The sequence below is a fragment of the Gastrolobium bilobum genome, unplaced genomic scaffold (assembly GCF_033153095.1).
Source record: "Gastrolobium bilobum isolate Gb01-03AN ecotype WA unplaced genomic scaffold, APGP_CSIRO_Gbil_v1 utg12245, whole genome shotgun sequence".
Taxonomy (NCBI): Eukaryota; Viridiplantae; Streptophyta; class Magnoliopsida; order Fabales; family Fabaceae; genus Gastrolobium; species Gastrolobium bilobum.
In genome coordinates, this window is record NW_026899062.1 from 54,844 (window position 1) to 68,872 (window position 14,029).

At 37.5% G+C, this 14,029-nt stretch overlaps 1 protein-coding gene and 1 non-coding gene across 2 annotated transcripts; one reads left to right on the forward strand and one right to left on the reverse strand.

The window, feature by feature from the left end:
* Positions 1-3,200: 3,200 nt before the first annotated feature.
* LOC133286774 (protein MAIN-LIKE 2-like) lies at positions 3,201-4,101 on the forward strand. Its single transcript, XM_061484222.1, has 2 exons — positions 3,201-3,482; positions 3,565-4,101. The coding sequence occupies exons 1-2, from the start codon at positions 3,201-3,203 to the stop codon at positions 4,099-4,101; spliced, it is 819 nt and encodes a 272-aa protein (XP_061340206.1).
* A 3,590-nt stretch (positions 4,102-7,691) lies between these two features.
* Positions 7,692-7,798, reverse strand: LOC133286776 (small nucleolar RNA R71). Its single transcript, XR_009748176.1, has one exon. It is a non-coding gene; the product is annotated as a small nucleolar RNA R71 (small nucleolar RNA).
* Positions 7,799-14,029: the final 6,231 nt, after the last annotated feature.

A 14,029-nucleotide genomic window follows, 5' to 3' on the forward strand; every position in this document is an offset into this window, starting at 1 on the left:
TAACTGGGTACGTAAGCTTCTAATACAAGGTTGTTTCAAGTCAATGCTCTTTAGCGGGTAAAGTCCTTCCAATCACAGAAAGCCAACTCAAGTCTTAGAAGTGCTATGTAGTTTCTTCTTCCCCCAAAAGAAACGTTTTAGAAAAAGAAAGAGACAAAACAACTGGGTCAAGAGACTGTAGAGAACCCTGTTAATGTTATTGTTAAGTTTTGATCTCTTATTTTTTTGGTAAACTAAGTTTTGATCCCTTATTAAAATAGAGCAATTAAAGGAAAAAGTTATTGCTAATTAATTAAGTATGGATTCTTTAAAAAAAATAGAGTGTAGAGAAGATCAACTAAATTATGTTAACTTATGAAAAATTAAAATTAATTATTTGAAATATTTCCGTTATTATCATGTTCTGATTTATCACTATCAATGAAGATTACTTTCCATTATCAATTAAGATTTATTTTGTAGTTATTTAATTTCTTTTTTACTAATAGATTATATATATGAGCAAGGTTATAGTTACAACTTTTTTTTCTTACAACCATATCTTATCACTGTTGATTTCCGTCAATCAATGGTTATCATTTTAGCAAATTAAACTCATTAATTAATTATTAATTCACAATAAATGATAACCGTTGATTGGCAGAAATCAACGGTAATAAAATATGGTTGTAAGAAGTTGTAAAAAAAAAAAAAGTTGTAAATATAATCTTCCTATATATATATATGTGTGTGTGTGAGAAAATTATTTCTCAAATAACTTGAGATATATTTATCTCTGTCAACCAAAAACTACGTTATTTTATTTTTTTATTTTTTTTATTTTAATTGATTCACCTTCGAATAGTTATCCTTCCCTATATATATATATATGTATATATATATATATATATATATATGGGGCAGGATATTCTTACATCAGTGTAAGAGTTAGAAGTCTTACACTCAATCTTGACTATTGATCCACTTGTATTTAATGGCTCACATTACTAAAAAATTTGAGTCCTTAGATATAAATGGGATCAGCGGACAAGATTGAGAGTGTAACTTACACTGGTGTAAAATGATCATCATCCTATATATATATAGGGCTTATCATTTCTCAAGCTGTTTGAGATAACTGTATCTCCGGCTACTAAATCATAACCGCACAAAGATGGATCAACGGTAATAAAGGAAGAGAGAAAAAATAGAATCATAACCATTCAAAGATGAATCAATTAATATAAGAAAATAAATGAACAAAACAACGTAGTTTTAAGATATCCAGAGATAAATATATCTCAAGCAACTTGAGAAATATTTTTCTCACACACACATATATATATATATAATGTTATTTTGGACAATTTTGCCTAAGGTTCATCGAAACGACATCGTTTTGAGATTAAAAAATTAGAATAATAAAAACTATTATAACCCTAAAATAAATTAAAATTACAAATAAACCATGATTTATACCGAAAAACCATATCGTTTCGATTAACATTAAACATTATCTAAAAAAACTTTAGAAAAAATAAATCATATATATATATATATATATATATATATATATATATATATATATATATCACTCAATGTTTGATGAATTTAAAACACATAAATATGAAATCAATCAGGATTATATTTTATTATTAATTAGTACATATTTTATAATTATTTAACTTCATTTTTACTCAGACTATATGTATATATGGCAATCATTTTTGTTGATTAATTAATTACTTGTAAATATCTCCGTTTATGATTACTTTCTATTATTAATTATAATTGATTTTATAATTATTTAGCTTTATTTTTACGCGTAAGTTACATGTTTTTATTATACACACTCATTATTATTTAATTAATCTGAAATAATTCACCATCACACCTAAAATTTATTGATATCTTCGGTTACAATTGCATATAAGGAAATAAACTTTTCCTTCTTAGGTTTCTGTGTAAAAGACAAAATATTTAATGACATAAAGCAAGACCGATGGTTGTTGAAGTTATTATTTTATATTTTCAAACGATATTGATAAAATGTAAGACGGAAAAGATTAACCCACTTGAGCATTATCCTTTTGAAAGGATAGAATTTGGACGGTGATATTAGCATAACAGTCAATATAGCATTTTGAGTTGATGTCCCTTTAGCTCTCGCATCTTCCATATAAGTCTTCTCTTTGGATTCTCTTTTCTTTCTTCTTTGTTATCTTGTTTTTTTGCATATTTATGCAGCTTCTCCTGCTACTCCAACATCTCCCCTAAAATTTAGTCGTTTCGTACATCCTCTAAAATATAGTTGAAGTTCAACTCAAGTAGCAACGTTACGTTTTTAGGGAAAAAAAATTAAAATAATGTTTTTTAATTAAATAATTACACATTTATTACAGTTTTGAGAATAATTACACATTTATTATATATTGTGACGCCCTTTTTGGGCGTCACATATGACACCCCACTGAGGCGTCTCACCCTAAGGGAAGACGCCCCAATGTGACGCCCAAAAGGGACGTCTCATGTGTGCCTTATAAATACCCCTTTTTACCATTTCACTTCTCACTATTTCACCTCTCTCTAACCACGGTTTATGCTCCCGACCGAACGCGAAAATTTTCGTAGCGAAGCTCTGCCAACTTAGGTAAGTATACGTTTAAATTACAGTGCTACCTTGCGAACATGTTAGGATTGATCGTATATTAGAGACTTAGAACATTAGGATAGTCACTTAGAAATTTTGTACCATGCTATGAATGTTGTAATGATATAGTAATTTTTTTGTTACGTAGTTATGATTATTAATATTTAATTATGCATTGAGGTTTAGCGTATGAATTAGTGATTTAGAAAATAGTGATAGTGACTTCGTAAATTTTGTATAATGTTATTAATGCGGGAGTGTATTGATAATTTTGTAGTCAGTTAGGTGTGATGATTAATACATATTCATGAAGTTATTAGTGACTTAGGGTTAAGTATAATGTCAATATGATTTAATTTGTGTTCGATGTTTTATTATTATTTAATTACAAATAAATGACTGTACTACGTATTAATATTTATTTCATTAATTTCGATTCTAGTAAAAACGTAGGGTTTATGCTTAATTTTTTTGATAATAAATTAGGGCATTGCTTAATTAATTTGTACATAAAATGTGTTGCTACATGTGATTAATTTCATTGTTGTTTTATATTATATAGTTTAGGGTCATGGCTTATTCATCATCATCTTCGGATGATGCGTCGGATCCAGAGCCTACCGTTCCCAGCATGTACATCATACCTGGGCCTTATAGATGGGACGTCCTTCGTAAGAGGACGCAACATGCCTATATTTCACAACAAGTGTGGAATACGGAGCATGTGAGGAGACTGAAGACCAGGCGTGGGAAACCACAGGGGGGGCCACCTACCGGGGCTATTCCAGAGGTGGTCACAGACTACCTTACACAGGCTGGATTAATCCATGTTGCCCGAATGCGACATCTCCACGTATGCAATTTACGGCGTTTTGAATTTATGTAATTATTCAATACTATTCGTTAACACGTGATAATTGTATAATTTATTTCAGATCGATGCCCCATTAATTAGTGCTCTGGTCGAGAGGTGGAGACCAGAGACACATACCTTCCACATGACCCAAGGTGAGATGACTATCACCTTACAGGATGTGGCCGGCATATTGGGATTGCCTACTGACGGTATTGTCGTTACCGGATCTACAAATGAGGATTGGCCCGCTGTTTCTGCTGCTGTTTTTGGTGCGGCTCCACAGGCCAATGAGTTCCATCATTCAGGTGACCTCCGCATCTCATTCTTAGATCGGTTATATGCCCGGTGGACTGATCATGCTGGGGATCATGATCACGAGATATATTTCACAAAGGCGCACATTGCCCGCATGTTGGGGTGTTGGTTGTTGGCGGACAAGTCTGGAGGTAGCAATATCGGTTGTCGGCTAGTCCCGTTGCTGGGGGGTGGATTTGATGAGATTGGTCGTTTCAGCTGGGGATCTGCGGTTCTGGCACACTTGTTCAGGAACTTGTGCGAATTAACAGATGTCGGTCGATCAGACATGGGTGGTTGCCATATTCTTCTTCAGATTTAGGCATGGATACGATTCCCACCCATTGCTCCACCCCTTCCTCCTCATGCAGAGTTGGGCTTGCATTATGGATACCGGTACGCTTTATTAAATTCATTCGATTTCGCTACTGAGTTATCATATATACTAACTCTATACTTGCTTGATTATGATTGATGATGTATGTTTCTGATGACAGGTTTAATACGGTGGCAAAGTTTAAACCTCATGAGGTTGTCCATTATCCGGCAACCTTGGATACACTATGTAGAGATGAGGTAAGGTTGTCGATACTTAGTATGTTGTTATTTCATCATGCATGTATATTTTTTGTAACACCATATATTCTTTACCATTTTGTGTGTAGGTGATGTGGCAACCATATATCGATTATCAGTGGCTGGACGTGACTTCACACTAGCAATACCTTTGGCTTGCTGTCACACCCCTTATTTACTTCCACACCGTAGAGTAGGGGTGGTAAACGAGCCAGGGGCCTTTGGCTCGGCTCGTAAAGGCTTGAGCTCGTTTAATAAAAGCTCGTGTTGGAACCAGGCTTGGACTTGTATAAAAGTTCGTTTAATAAAAAGGCCTCAGGCTCTAATTCAGAAGCTCGGCCTTAGAGCCTCCCAGGCTAGCCTAGTATATAAATATTTATTTATACTTTTTATACTACTTGTAATAACTCTCTCTCATCAATTTATTTCACCCTATTTTATTGGTTTAACAGACTTTTTGAATGATTTTGTTCTATATTATGCTATTTGGATATATATTGAATTTATGTATATTTATGGAATTACTAGTGTTGTTCTATATTATCCTTCATCCTCCTTCACACAAACAAACCCACAAAAACTCATTCGTTCCACTGTGCACTGCTCGTTTGTGTCAATTTATTTTTTATTTTATTTATTTTATTTTTATTTTTGTTGGCACTTTTTTTATAATGGGCTAAGATAATATAACTTGTTATCTACCTTCTCTCACTTTAATTTTATTTATTTATTGTAGACTTTGTAAATTATTGCTGCAAATTGGAAGCTAAGGTTTCTATCTGGAAATTGATTTTTTGTGGAATTCTGTTCTCGTATTTTTATTCTTTATTCTTTAACATGCTAACAGGCTAAGACAGGCTTCACACAGGCTTTTATTTTTTGTAAATAAACCAGGCTACAGGCCAATATTATATTCGTAACAGGTAACAGGCTAAGGCCAGTCGGACACGTTTAAATATAGGCTTGGCCCGTTAAGATCAAAGCTCAGCTCGGCTTGGCCCGTTAACACCCCTACCGTAGAGGCATGTCAACTGAATAGGTGCATGCGGCAATTTGGTCTGGATCAACCTATCCCGGATGTGAGCAGAAAGTTGAAAGGGATCCATGATCATACTCTGCGGGGGAAGGTGGACGAGAACTGGAGGCGTAAGCTTCGTCCTTGGATTGAAAGATGGCAGGTTAAGGAGTGATGAACCCTTAGTTCATCATGGTTTTTAGCAGGAATTAGGATCAAATTGTTGATTAAATGATGAAAAACAAGGTTAATGTCCTAAGATGTCCTCAATTACAAGTTCAAGAGCTTTATTGGAAATTTGTATGATTCATGTAGGAAAAGCAAGCTTGAAAGACAACTGGAGAAGGAAGAAGATTCTGGAGCTCAAGAGGAGAAAAATTGCCTAAGTGTTGAGCGCTAAAACGTCCACACTGAGCGTTTTAGCGCCCTGTTACAGAAAGAGGCCAAAACTTGCTGGTGATGAGCGCTAAAACGTTCACACAGAGCGTTTTAGCGCGCTGCTACACTAAGAAGATGGAAAATTGCTGGTCTTGGGCGCTAAAACGGCCTGCAATATGCGTTTTAGCGCCCTAAAGTGGAAAAAGATTCTAGTCTTCACCGCTAAAACGTCCAAATCAAACGTTTTAGCGTTGGAGTCAGTTAAAGTTAGTTGAGCATTCACCAAGTTTGGACGCTAAAACGGTCATTCCTTAACGTTTAGCGTTGAAATCAGTTAAAAGCAGTTGAGCATACGTAAAGCATGGACGCTAAAACGGCCACTTATGGACGTTTTAGCGCCCACATCAGTTTTCTGTTTTTAATTGTAACACTATATAAGGCAAAGCCTTGACACTTAGAGGGAGATCTTGGGGGATCTGAACTCTCTCTCTCTCTTAAACTTAGTTTGACTTCTCTCTAAATTCTCTTAGTTTTTGTAATAGGATTTCCTTGTAATAGTTTGGAGATTGAAGACTTTCAACATGGAAATGAAGTTTGATTCTTCTTCTCTTATTTATTCCTTAGTTATGTCTGAGTAGAGTCTTTGTAGTCTGAATGCAATGGAACTCCATGATAATATTATGTTGATTTGATTAATATGATGAAGTATTTTCCATGTGCTGATTTGAGATTTTCTGAGTTAATTATTTCTATCAAAGAAGTAGTATAGAACAAGGATGTTTATATGACTTCTGTATTTGATAATCTCAACATCAGAATTCTAGTACTCAAGGGATTGATGCTAGAGTTCTGATGTAATCTTAAAACCTTAGTATTTCATGCATGTATTAAGAAAGAAATCACCAAGGGATTGGGGTTTCTGATTAATGTTTCTATCAAGGTAGTAAGGGATTACATCTTGATGATAAGTAAAAGGTTGATTAACATCACATGGAAAGGAATTCATCATATGATCAGTTTTTATATGAGTTATCATGGAGGAAAGTTGTTTTCTGACTACTTGTTATTTTTATTAATTCCTAATCCATATTTACTGTGTCAATTTACTCAAAATCAATTTTCTGGTGACAAATTATTCATGATTTTTACAAACTCTTATTTGATTCAAATTAGTTTTCTATGGTATATTGGTGTTTGAACACAATTCCTCGTGGGAACGATCTTTACTCATCATTTTATTACTTGTACGACTAGTGCACTTGCTAAACGTCCAACAAGTTTTTGGCGCCGTTGCCGGGGAATTTATTTTTCAACACTAACTGATACTATAGAATTCTGAGATTGCATCCTTTTATTTTCAGTATTTTAGTTTATGTTAAATTTCTGGTCAATTTTGATTATGGTACATGCGAGGTACACTTGATCCAAATTTGTTGTTGTATGATCCAGAATTAGAAAGAACATTGAGGAAGCACAAAAGGGCAGCCAGGCAAAGGAGACAGTTGCAAGAAATTGGTGAATCAAGTACGGTTAATCAGGAAGATATAATGGCAGAGAATCACATACCACCACCACCACAGAGGACATTGGGAGAGTACATGACTCTTGCAGTGATTCCTCCAATTGGGAGTGTTGTGCGCCCAACAGTGGAGCCCAACAACTTTGAATTGAAGCCTGCTTTGATACATTTGGTGCAGAAGGATCAGTTTGCTGGAACCAGTGCGGAGGACCCTTACTTGCACATAGAGAACTTCCTATTGTTGAGTGATACTGTGAAGATAAATGGTGTCACAAGAGATGCAATTCTGTTGAGACTATTCACTCATTCACTGACGGATGATGCAAGGAGATGGCTGCAATCATTGCCACAAGGAAGTATAACAACTTGGGATGATTTGCAAACCAAGTTCTTGCAAAGGTTTTTCTCAGCATCCAAGAGGGCCAAGTTGAAGGATGAAATTACAAGCTTTAAGCAGAAAGAGTCAGAATCTATTTATGAGGCTTGGGAGAGATTCAAGACTTTGTTGAGGAAATGTCCACAGCATGGAATTGAGGCATGGCAACAAGCAGCAATCTTCCTGCAAGGAATGACCACTAACACTAGAACCTTGGTGCATGCCACTGCTGGTGGATCAATGACTACCAAGACCCCTCAAGAAGCCTTGGATATCTTTGAGTCATTAGCATCTCAAGAATTTGATAATGCTCCAGTGGCTGACAGAAGGACAGGAATTATCAGGTTGGATGGGTATGATGCTTTGTTGGCAAGGAATGATCAACTGATGCAGACACAGAGACAACAGCAGCAACAATTAGATACCCTTATTAAGCAACTCTCTTCACAAAAGGTAGCTTCTGTGGAAACAAAGAGTGTATGTGCTATCTGTGGTAAGGGCCATGTGACAGAGGAGTGTGATTATGGGGGATCATCAGAACAAGCAGATGTGAATGGAGTGTGGTATGATCAGAACAATCAAAGGAACTACAACAATCAGGGAAAGAATGTTTATATGCCACCATGGAAAAACAAGAATCAACACCCAGGATTCAGCTATAGTTCCAACCACCAATTGAATCCACCATTACATCCTCCACCACCACATATGAAGGAGCAGTCAAGTGATCCTGCTGCATGGGAGAAAGCGTTTGCTCAGTTATCTAAGACAACTCAGGATTATATTCAGGGTTCTACTTCATTCAGGGAAGAGACAACTGCATTCATGCAGGAGACCAGGACTTCTTTCAGAAATCAGGAAGCATCAATCAGAAATTTGGAGACCCAGATTGGTCAATTATCAAGACAGATATCAGAGAGACCACAAGGGAAATTTCCAAGTGATACACTGGTGAATCCTAAGGAGCACTGTAAAGCAATTATGACAAGAAGTGGGTTGGTACTTCAACCAGGGAAAAAGAAGGTGGAAAATAAAAAGAATGAAGAAGAGGTTGTGGTTGAAGATGTAGTCTCTGATGATGAAGGAGAGAAAATGAGAAATGAGAAAAGTGAGAAGGAAGTAGTTGTTAGAGATGTTATAGTTGGAGTTGACAAAGAAGAGGAAGGGAAGGACAATAAGAATGAAGGAGAGGTTGAAGTTGGTAAAAATGCTTCCCCACAAAAGATGATGAAGTGGGAAAAGAAGAAGATGGCTGACAAGAAAGAACAGCCAATTAGTTTATCTCCCTATGCTAAAGTTCCCTACCCTCAGAGGTTGAAGAAAGAGATTCAGAAGCAGCACTATGCAAGATTTCTGGATATCTTCAAAAATTTACAAATTAACATATCATTTTCTGAAGCACTGGAAAATATGTCTCACTATGCAAAATTCATGAAGGATCTTCTTACTAAGAAGAGGAAATTAACTGATGGTGAGACAGTGGCCCTAACAGCAGAGTGTAGTGCCCTAATCCAGAAGAAGCTCCCAACAAAAATGAAAGATCCAGGAAGCTTCAGTATCTCTATTGCTATAGGAGATGTGGAGGTGGGAAAGGCATTGTGTGATTTGGGAGCCAATATAAACTTGATGCCGTTGACAGTATGTAGAGCTTTGGGAATTAACACTTTGAAGGAGACCAATCTTATTCTGCATCTTGCAGATAGATCTATCAAGAGGCCTGAAGGTGTGGTTGAAGATGTCTTGGTCAAGGTAGACAAGTTTATTTTTCCAGTGGATTTTGTGATTCTTGACATGGAGGAAGAGGATACAGAAAGTCCTTTATTGTTAGGAAGACCCTTTTAGCAACTGCAAGATCTTTGATAGATGTTGAACAAGGAAAGTTGTTGCTAAGGGTGGATGAGGAAACAGTCACAATTGATGTATTTGAAACCATCAAGCATCCTGTTGATGTGGAGGATTGTTTTAGATTGGATGTGATACAGGAGGTTGTGGAAGAAGTGAATAAAAAAGAAGAATTCCCAGTGGAGGAACAAAGATCAGAAGAAGAGATAGGTACAGAGGATTACCAAGAAGAGCCAGAAGTGGAAGAGCTTGAGAAGAAGATTGATGACATTCCAAAAGGAGCACCTAAGGTAGAACTTAAGGAATTACCTTCACATTTGAAGTATGTGTTCCTTGGGGATGATCAAACATATCCAGCAATCATTAATGCAATATTGTCTGATGAGGAAGAAGGGAAATTGATTAAGGTACTCAAGAAGAACAAAATGGCTATTGGATGGCAGTTTTCAGATCTCAAGGGTATTAACCCTTCCTTTTGCACCCACAAAATATTGATGGAAGAAGAGGTCAAACCAGTAAGGCAACCACAGAGGAGACTCAACCCCACTATGAAGGAAGTAGTGAGGAAGGAGGTGGTAATGTTGCTTGATGCTGGGATGATTTACCCAATTTCAAACAGTGCTTGGATGAGTCCTGTGCAGACCGTGCCCAAGAAGGGGGGATGACTGTGGTGAAAAATGAGAACAATGAGTTGATTTCCACAAGGACAATCACTGGCTGGAGAATGTGCATTGATTACCGGAGGCTGAATAAGGCAACCAGGAAGGATCATTTTCCACTTCCTTTCTTGGATCAGATGCTAGAGAGGTTGGCAGGACATGCTTTCTATTGCTTCTTGGACGGTTATTCAGGGTACAATCAGATAGCCGTGGCACCAGAGGATCAGGAGAAGACTTCCTTTACATGTCCATATGGAATATTCGCATACCGGAGGATGCCTTTCGGTTTATGCAATGCTCCTGCCACATTTCAAAGGTGCATGCTTTCCATTTTTCTGATATGATAGAAGAATGCATTGAAATTTTTATGGATGATTTTTCTGTATTTGGTTCTGATTTTGATGTATGTCTAGGGAATTTAGATTCTGTTTTGAAAAGATGTCAAGACTGTAATTTGGTTTTGAACTGGGAGAAGTGCCACTTTATGGTGACAGAAGGTATAGTTCTTGGACACAAGGTGTCTAGGAATGGAATTGAGGTGGACAGGGCAAAAATTTCTGTGATAGAGAAACTTCCTCCACCTGTAAATGTTAAGGGTGTGAGGAGTTTTCTTGGTCATGCAGGATTTTATAGGCGGTTCATAAAAGATTTTTCAAAAATTGCTAAGCCATTATGCAAGTTATTAGTTAAGGATCAAGAATTTCTGTTTGATGATGAATGTTTGCATGCATTTCATGTTTTAAAAGAAAAGTTGACCACTGCACCTATCATGATGGCACCTGATTTTTCATTACCATTTGAATTAATGTGTGATGCCAGTGACTATGCCGTAGGAGTGGTATTGGGCCAAAGAGTGAATAAATTGTTGCATGTTATTTACTATGCCAGTAAGATCTTAAATGATGCACAAAAGAATTATGCTACTACAGAAAAAGAATTACTGGCTATTGTGTATGCATTTGACAAATTCAGGCCATATCTGTTAGGATCAAAAGTTATTGTTTACACTGACCATGCAGCTTTAAAGTATTTGTTGAGCAAGCAGAATGCTAAACCCAGATTGCTCCGCTGGTTGTTACTGTTGCAAGAGTTTGAGGTAGAAATCAAGGACAAAAAGGGAGTTGAAAATTTGGTGGCTGATCACTTATCCAGGATTACAGAAAAAGAGCTTCAAGAAGGGCCGGAAGTAGTGATCAGAGAAGAGTTTCCTGATGAACATGTTTTGGCAATATGTACTGTAACAGAGATGGTTGGGGATAAAGTCTTATCTATCAGTACACCACCATGGTTTGCTGATTTTGCCAACAATAAAGCTGCTGGATTGATGCCTAAGGATTTAACATGGCAACAGAGGAAGAAATTTCTGCATGATGTTAAGAGGTATATTTGGGATGAGCCATATCTTTTCTATAGATGTTCAGATAGTGTGATCCGACGGTGTATTCCAGAGGAAGAACAGAAGGATGTGTTGTGGCATTGTCATGGTTCTGCATATGGTGGACATTTTGCAGGTGAGAGAACTGTAGCAAAAGTTTTGATGAGTGGCTTCTACTGGCCCACTTTGTACAAGGATGCAAAGAAGTTTGTGGAGGCATGTGACAACTGTCAGAGAACTGGGAATATTTCTAGGCGACATGAAATGCCGTTGAACAATATCCAGGAAGTGGAGATCTTTGATGTTTGGGGTATGGATTTTATGGGACCTTTCCCTTCTTCCTACTCTAACAAGTATATATTGGTGGCAGTTGATTATGTTTCCAAATGGGTTGAGGCTATAGCTACACCAACCAATGATTCCAGGGTGGTGATTGCTTTTCTGAGAAAGAATATATTTTCAAGATTTGGAGTCCCTAGAGCTATCATTAGTGATGGGGGCACTCATTTTGATAATAGGATGGTGGAGTATGCCTTGGCTAAGTATGGAGTGAGGCACAAAATAAGCACTCCATATCACCCACAGACTTGTGGTCAGTTGAGATTTCCAACAGGGAATTGAAGAGAATATTGGAGAAGACTGTTGGGAATGCTAGGACCTAGTGATCCAAGAAACTTGATGACACCTTATGGGCATACAGGACCGCTTTCAAAACTCCTATTGGGATGTCTCCATTTCAGTTCCTGTTTGGAAAAGCATGCCATTTGCCAGTTGGATTGGAGCACAAGGCTTTGTGGGCTGTGAGATATCTGAATTTTGATTCCAAAGCAGCGGGACAGAAAAGATTATTACAACTGGATGAATTGGATGAGTTTCGTTTGTCTGGTTATGAAAGTGCCAGTTTGTATAAGGAAAAGACAAAGCTATGGCATGAAAGCAAGATCACACCTAGAGACTTCAAGGTGGGGGATCAAGTACTTCTGTTCAATTCCAGGTTGAAGCTGTTCCCAGGGAAGTTAAAGTCTAGATGGTCTGGACCGTTTGTGGTAAAGGATATGAAACCATATGGGGCTGTAGAAATCAGTTCTTTGGATTCGGACAGAAGTTTTACAGTCAATGGTCAACGATTGAAGTTATATGTTGGAAGTGCTGTGGATAGGCAACTACTGACAGTTGCTCTATTAGAGGTAAAATAGATCATAACCGTCAGGCTCGTGACGTTAAACAAGCGCTGAGTGGGAGGCAACCCTAGGTATGTAATTCCATGTTCATACCATATCCATAAGAGGAAGAAGAAAAGGAGAATTTTTTTTCTTGAAAAATCAAAGAGAAATTTTATGCTTTGTGCTGGGCGCTAAAACGTCAACCATGACCGTTTTAGCGTCCCCAGAGTTCTATCATTATGAAACTCTCTGGTTGTGCGCGCTAAGACGTTCATTATGAGCGTTTTAGCGTTCACTGACAACACCAATCCATGCACTCTGGCCAACAGCGCTAAAACGCTAAGTCTGACCGTTTTAGCGCTGTGCTGCACAAAGTGTGTATTTTTCTCTGGACAAGGACGCTAAAACGCTGGTAAGCCAACGTTTTAGTGCCCTGTCACTAATTCGATATAACAGAGTTCCTCTTCTCTTTTCCCCTTACATTCTTATACTTTGCCTCTGTTCTCCACAACGCAATCCTTATCTCACATTTGTATCATCCATCTTCGTAGTTTCTTCCACATCTTCTCATCAACATCAAGGTATGTAACTCATCTCAATTCCCTCCATCACTTCTCATATCTGAAGCATGCAATTATTGGGCATTTTCTAGGGCATTCACATGTTGATTGCCTGTATCTTCGTAGGATTGCATGTTGATTTAGTTTTCTTGGTATTATTCTCCTGAACTATTGCTTTTGACTGGTATTTTGAGAATGAGACAACAAATCCAGTGAGTGTTGGTTCTCAGTTGTCTTCAAACAACAACCCAGCGTGCACACACACAAGGTGTTCGTGGAAATGCCTGACCCAAAAATTGGCCTGGCGCTAAAACGCTCAGTGTGACCGTTTTAGCGCCCGTCCAGTTTTTACACACATTAAGGTCTAGCGCTAAAACGCTCAGTGTGACCGTTTTAGCGCCCGTCCAGTTTTTACACACATTAAGGTCTAGCGCTAAAACGCTCAGTGCGACCGTTTTAGCGCCCAGGCCCTGTTTCATACAAAATTGAGGGTCTACATTATGGCATTGTGGGGTTGTAATTCATACATGTTTTGATCAAAATTCCCCACTACAAGAGTTCTAAATCTGGAATTGTGGAATTGGATTCATGATATGTAATTGTTTGACATTTGGACTGATTTTCTCTTGTTGTGTAGGCACAATGTCTTCTCCTTCTCAACCAGCTCCTGCTACAAAAGGAAAAAAAAAGATTTAAGAAGCGAGCACGAGTGAATCAAGGAGGAGATACTGAAGCTGAGTTTACCCCACAGTTTGATGCTCACTTTTGGAAAAGTGAGGAACATGAG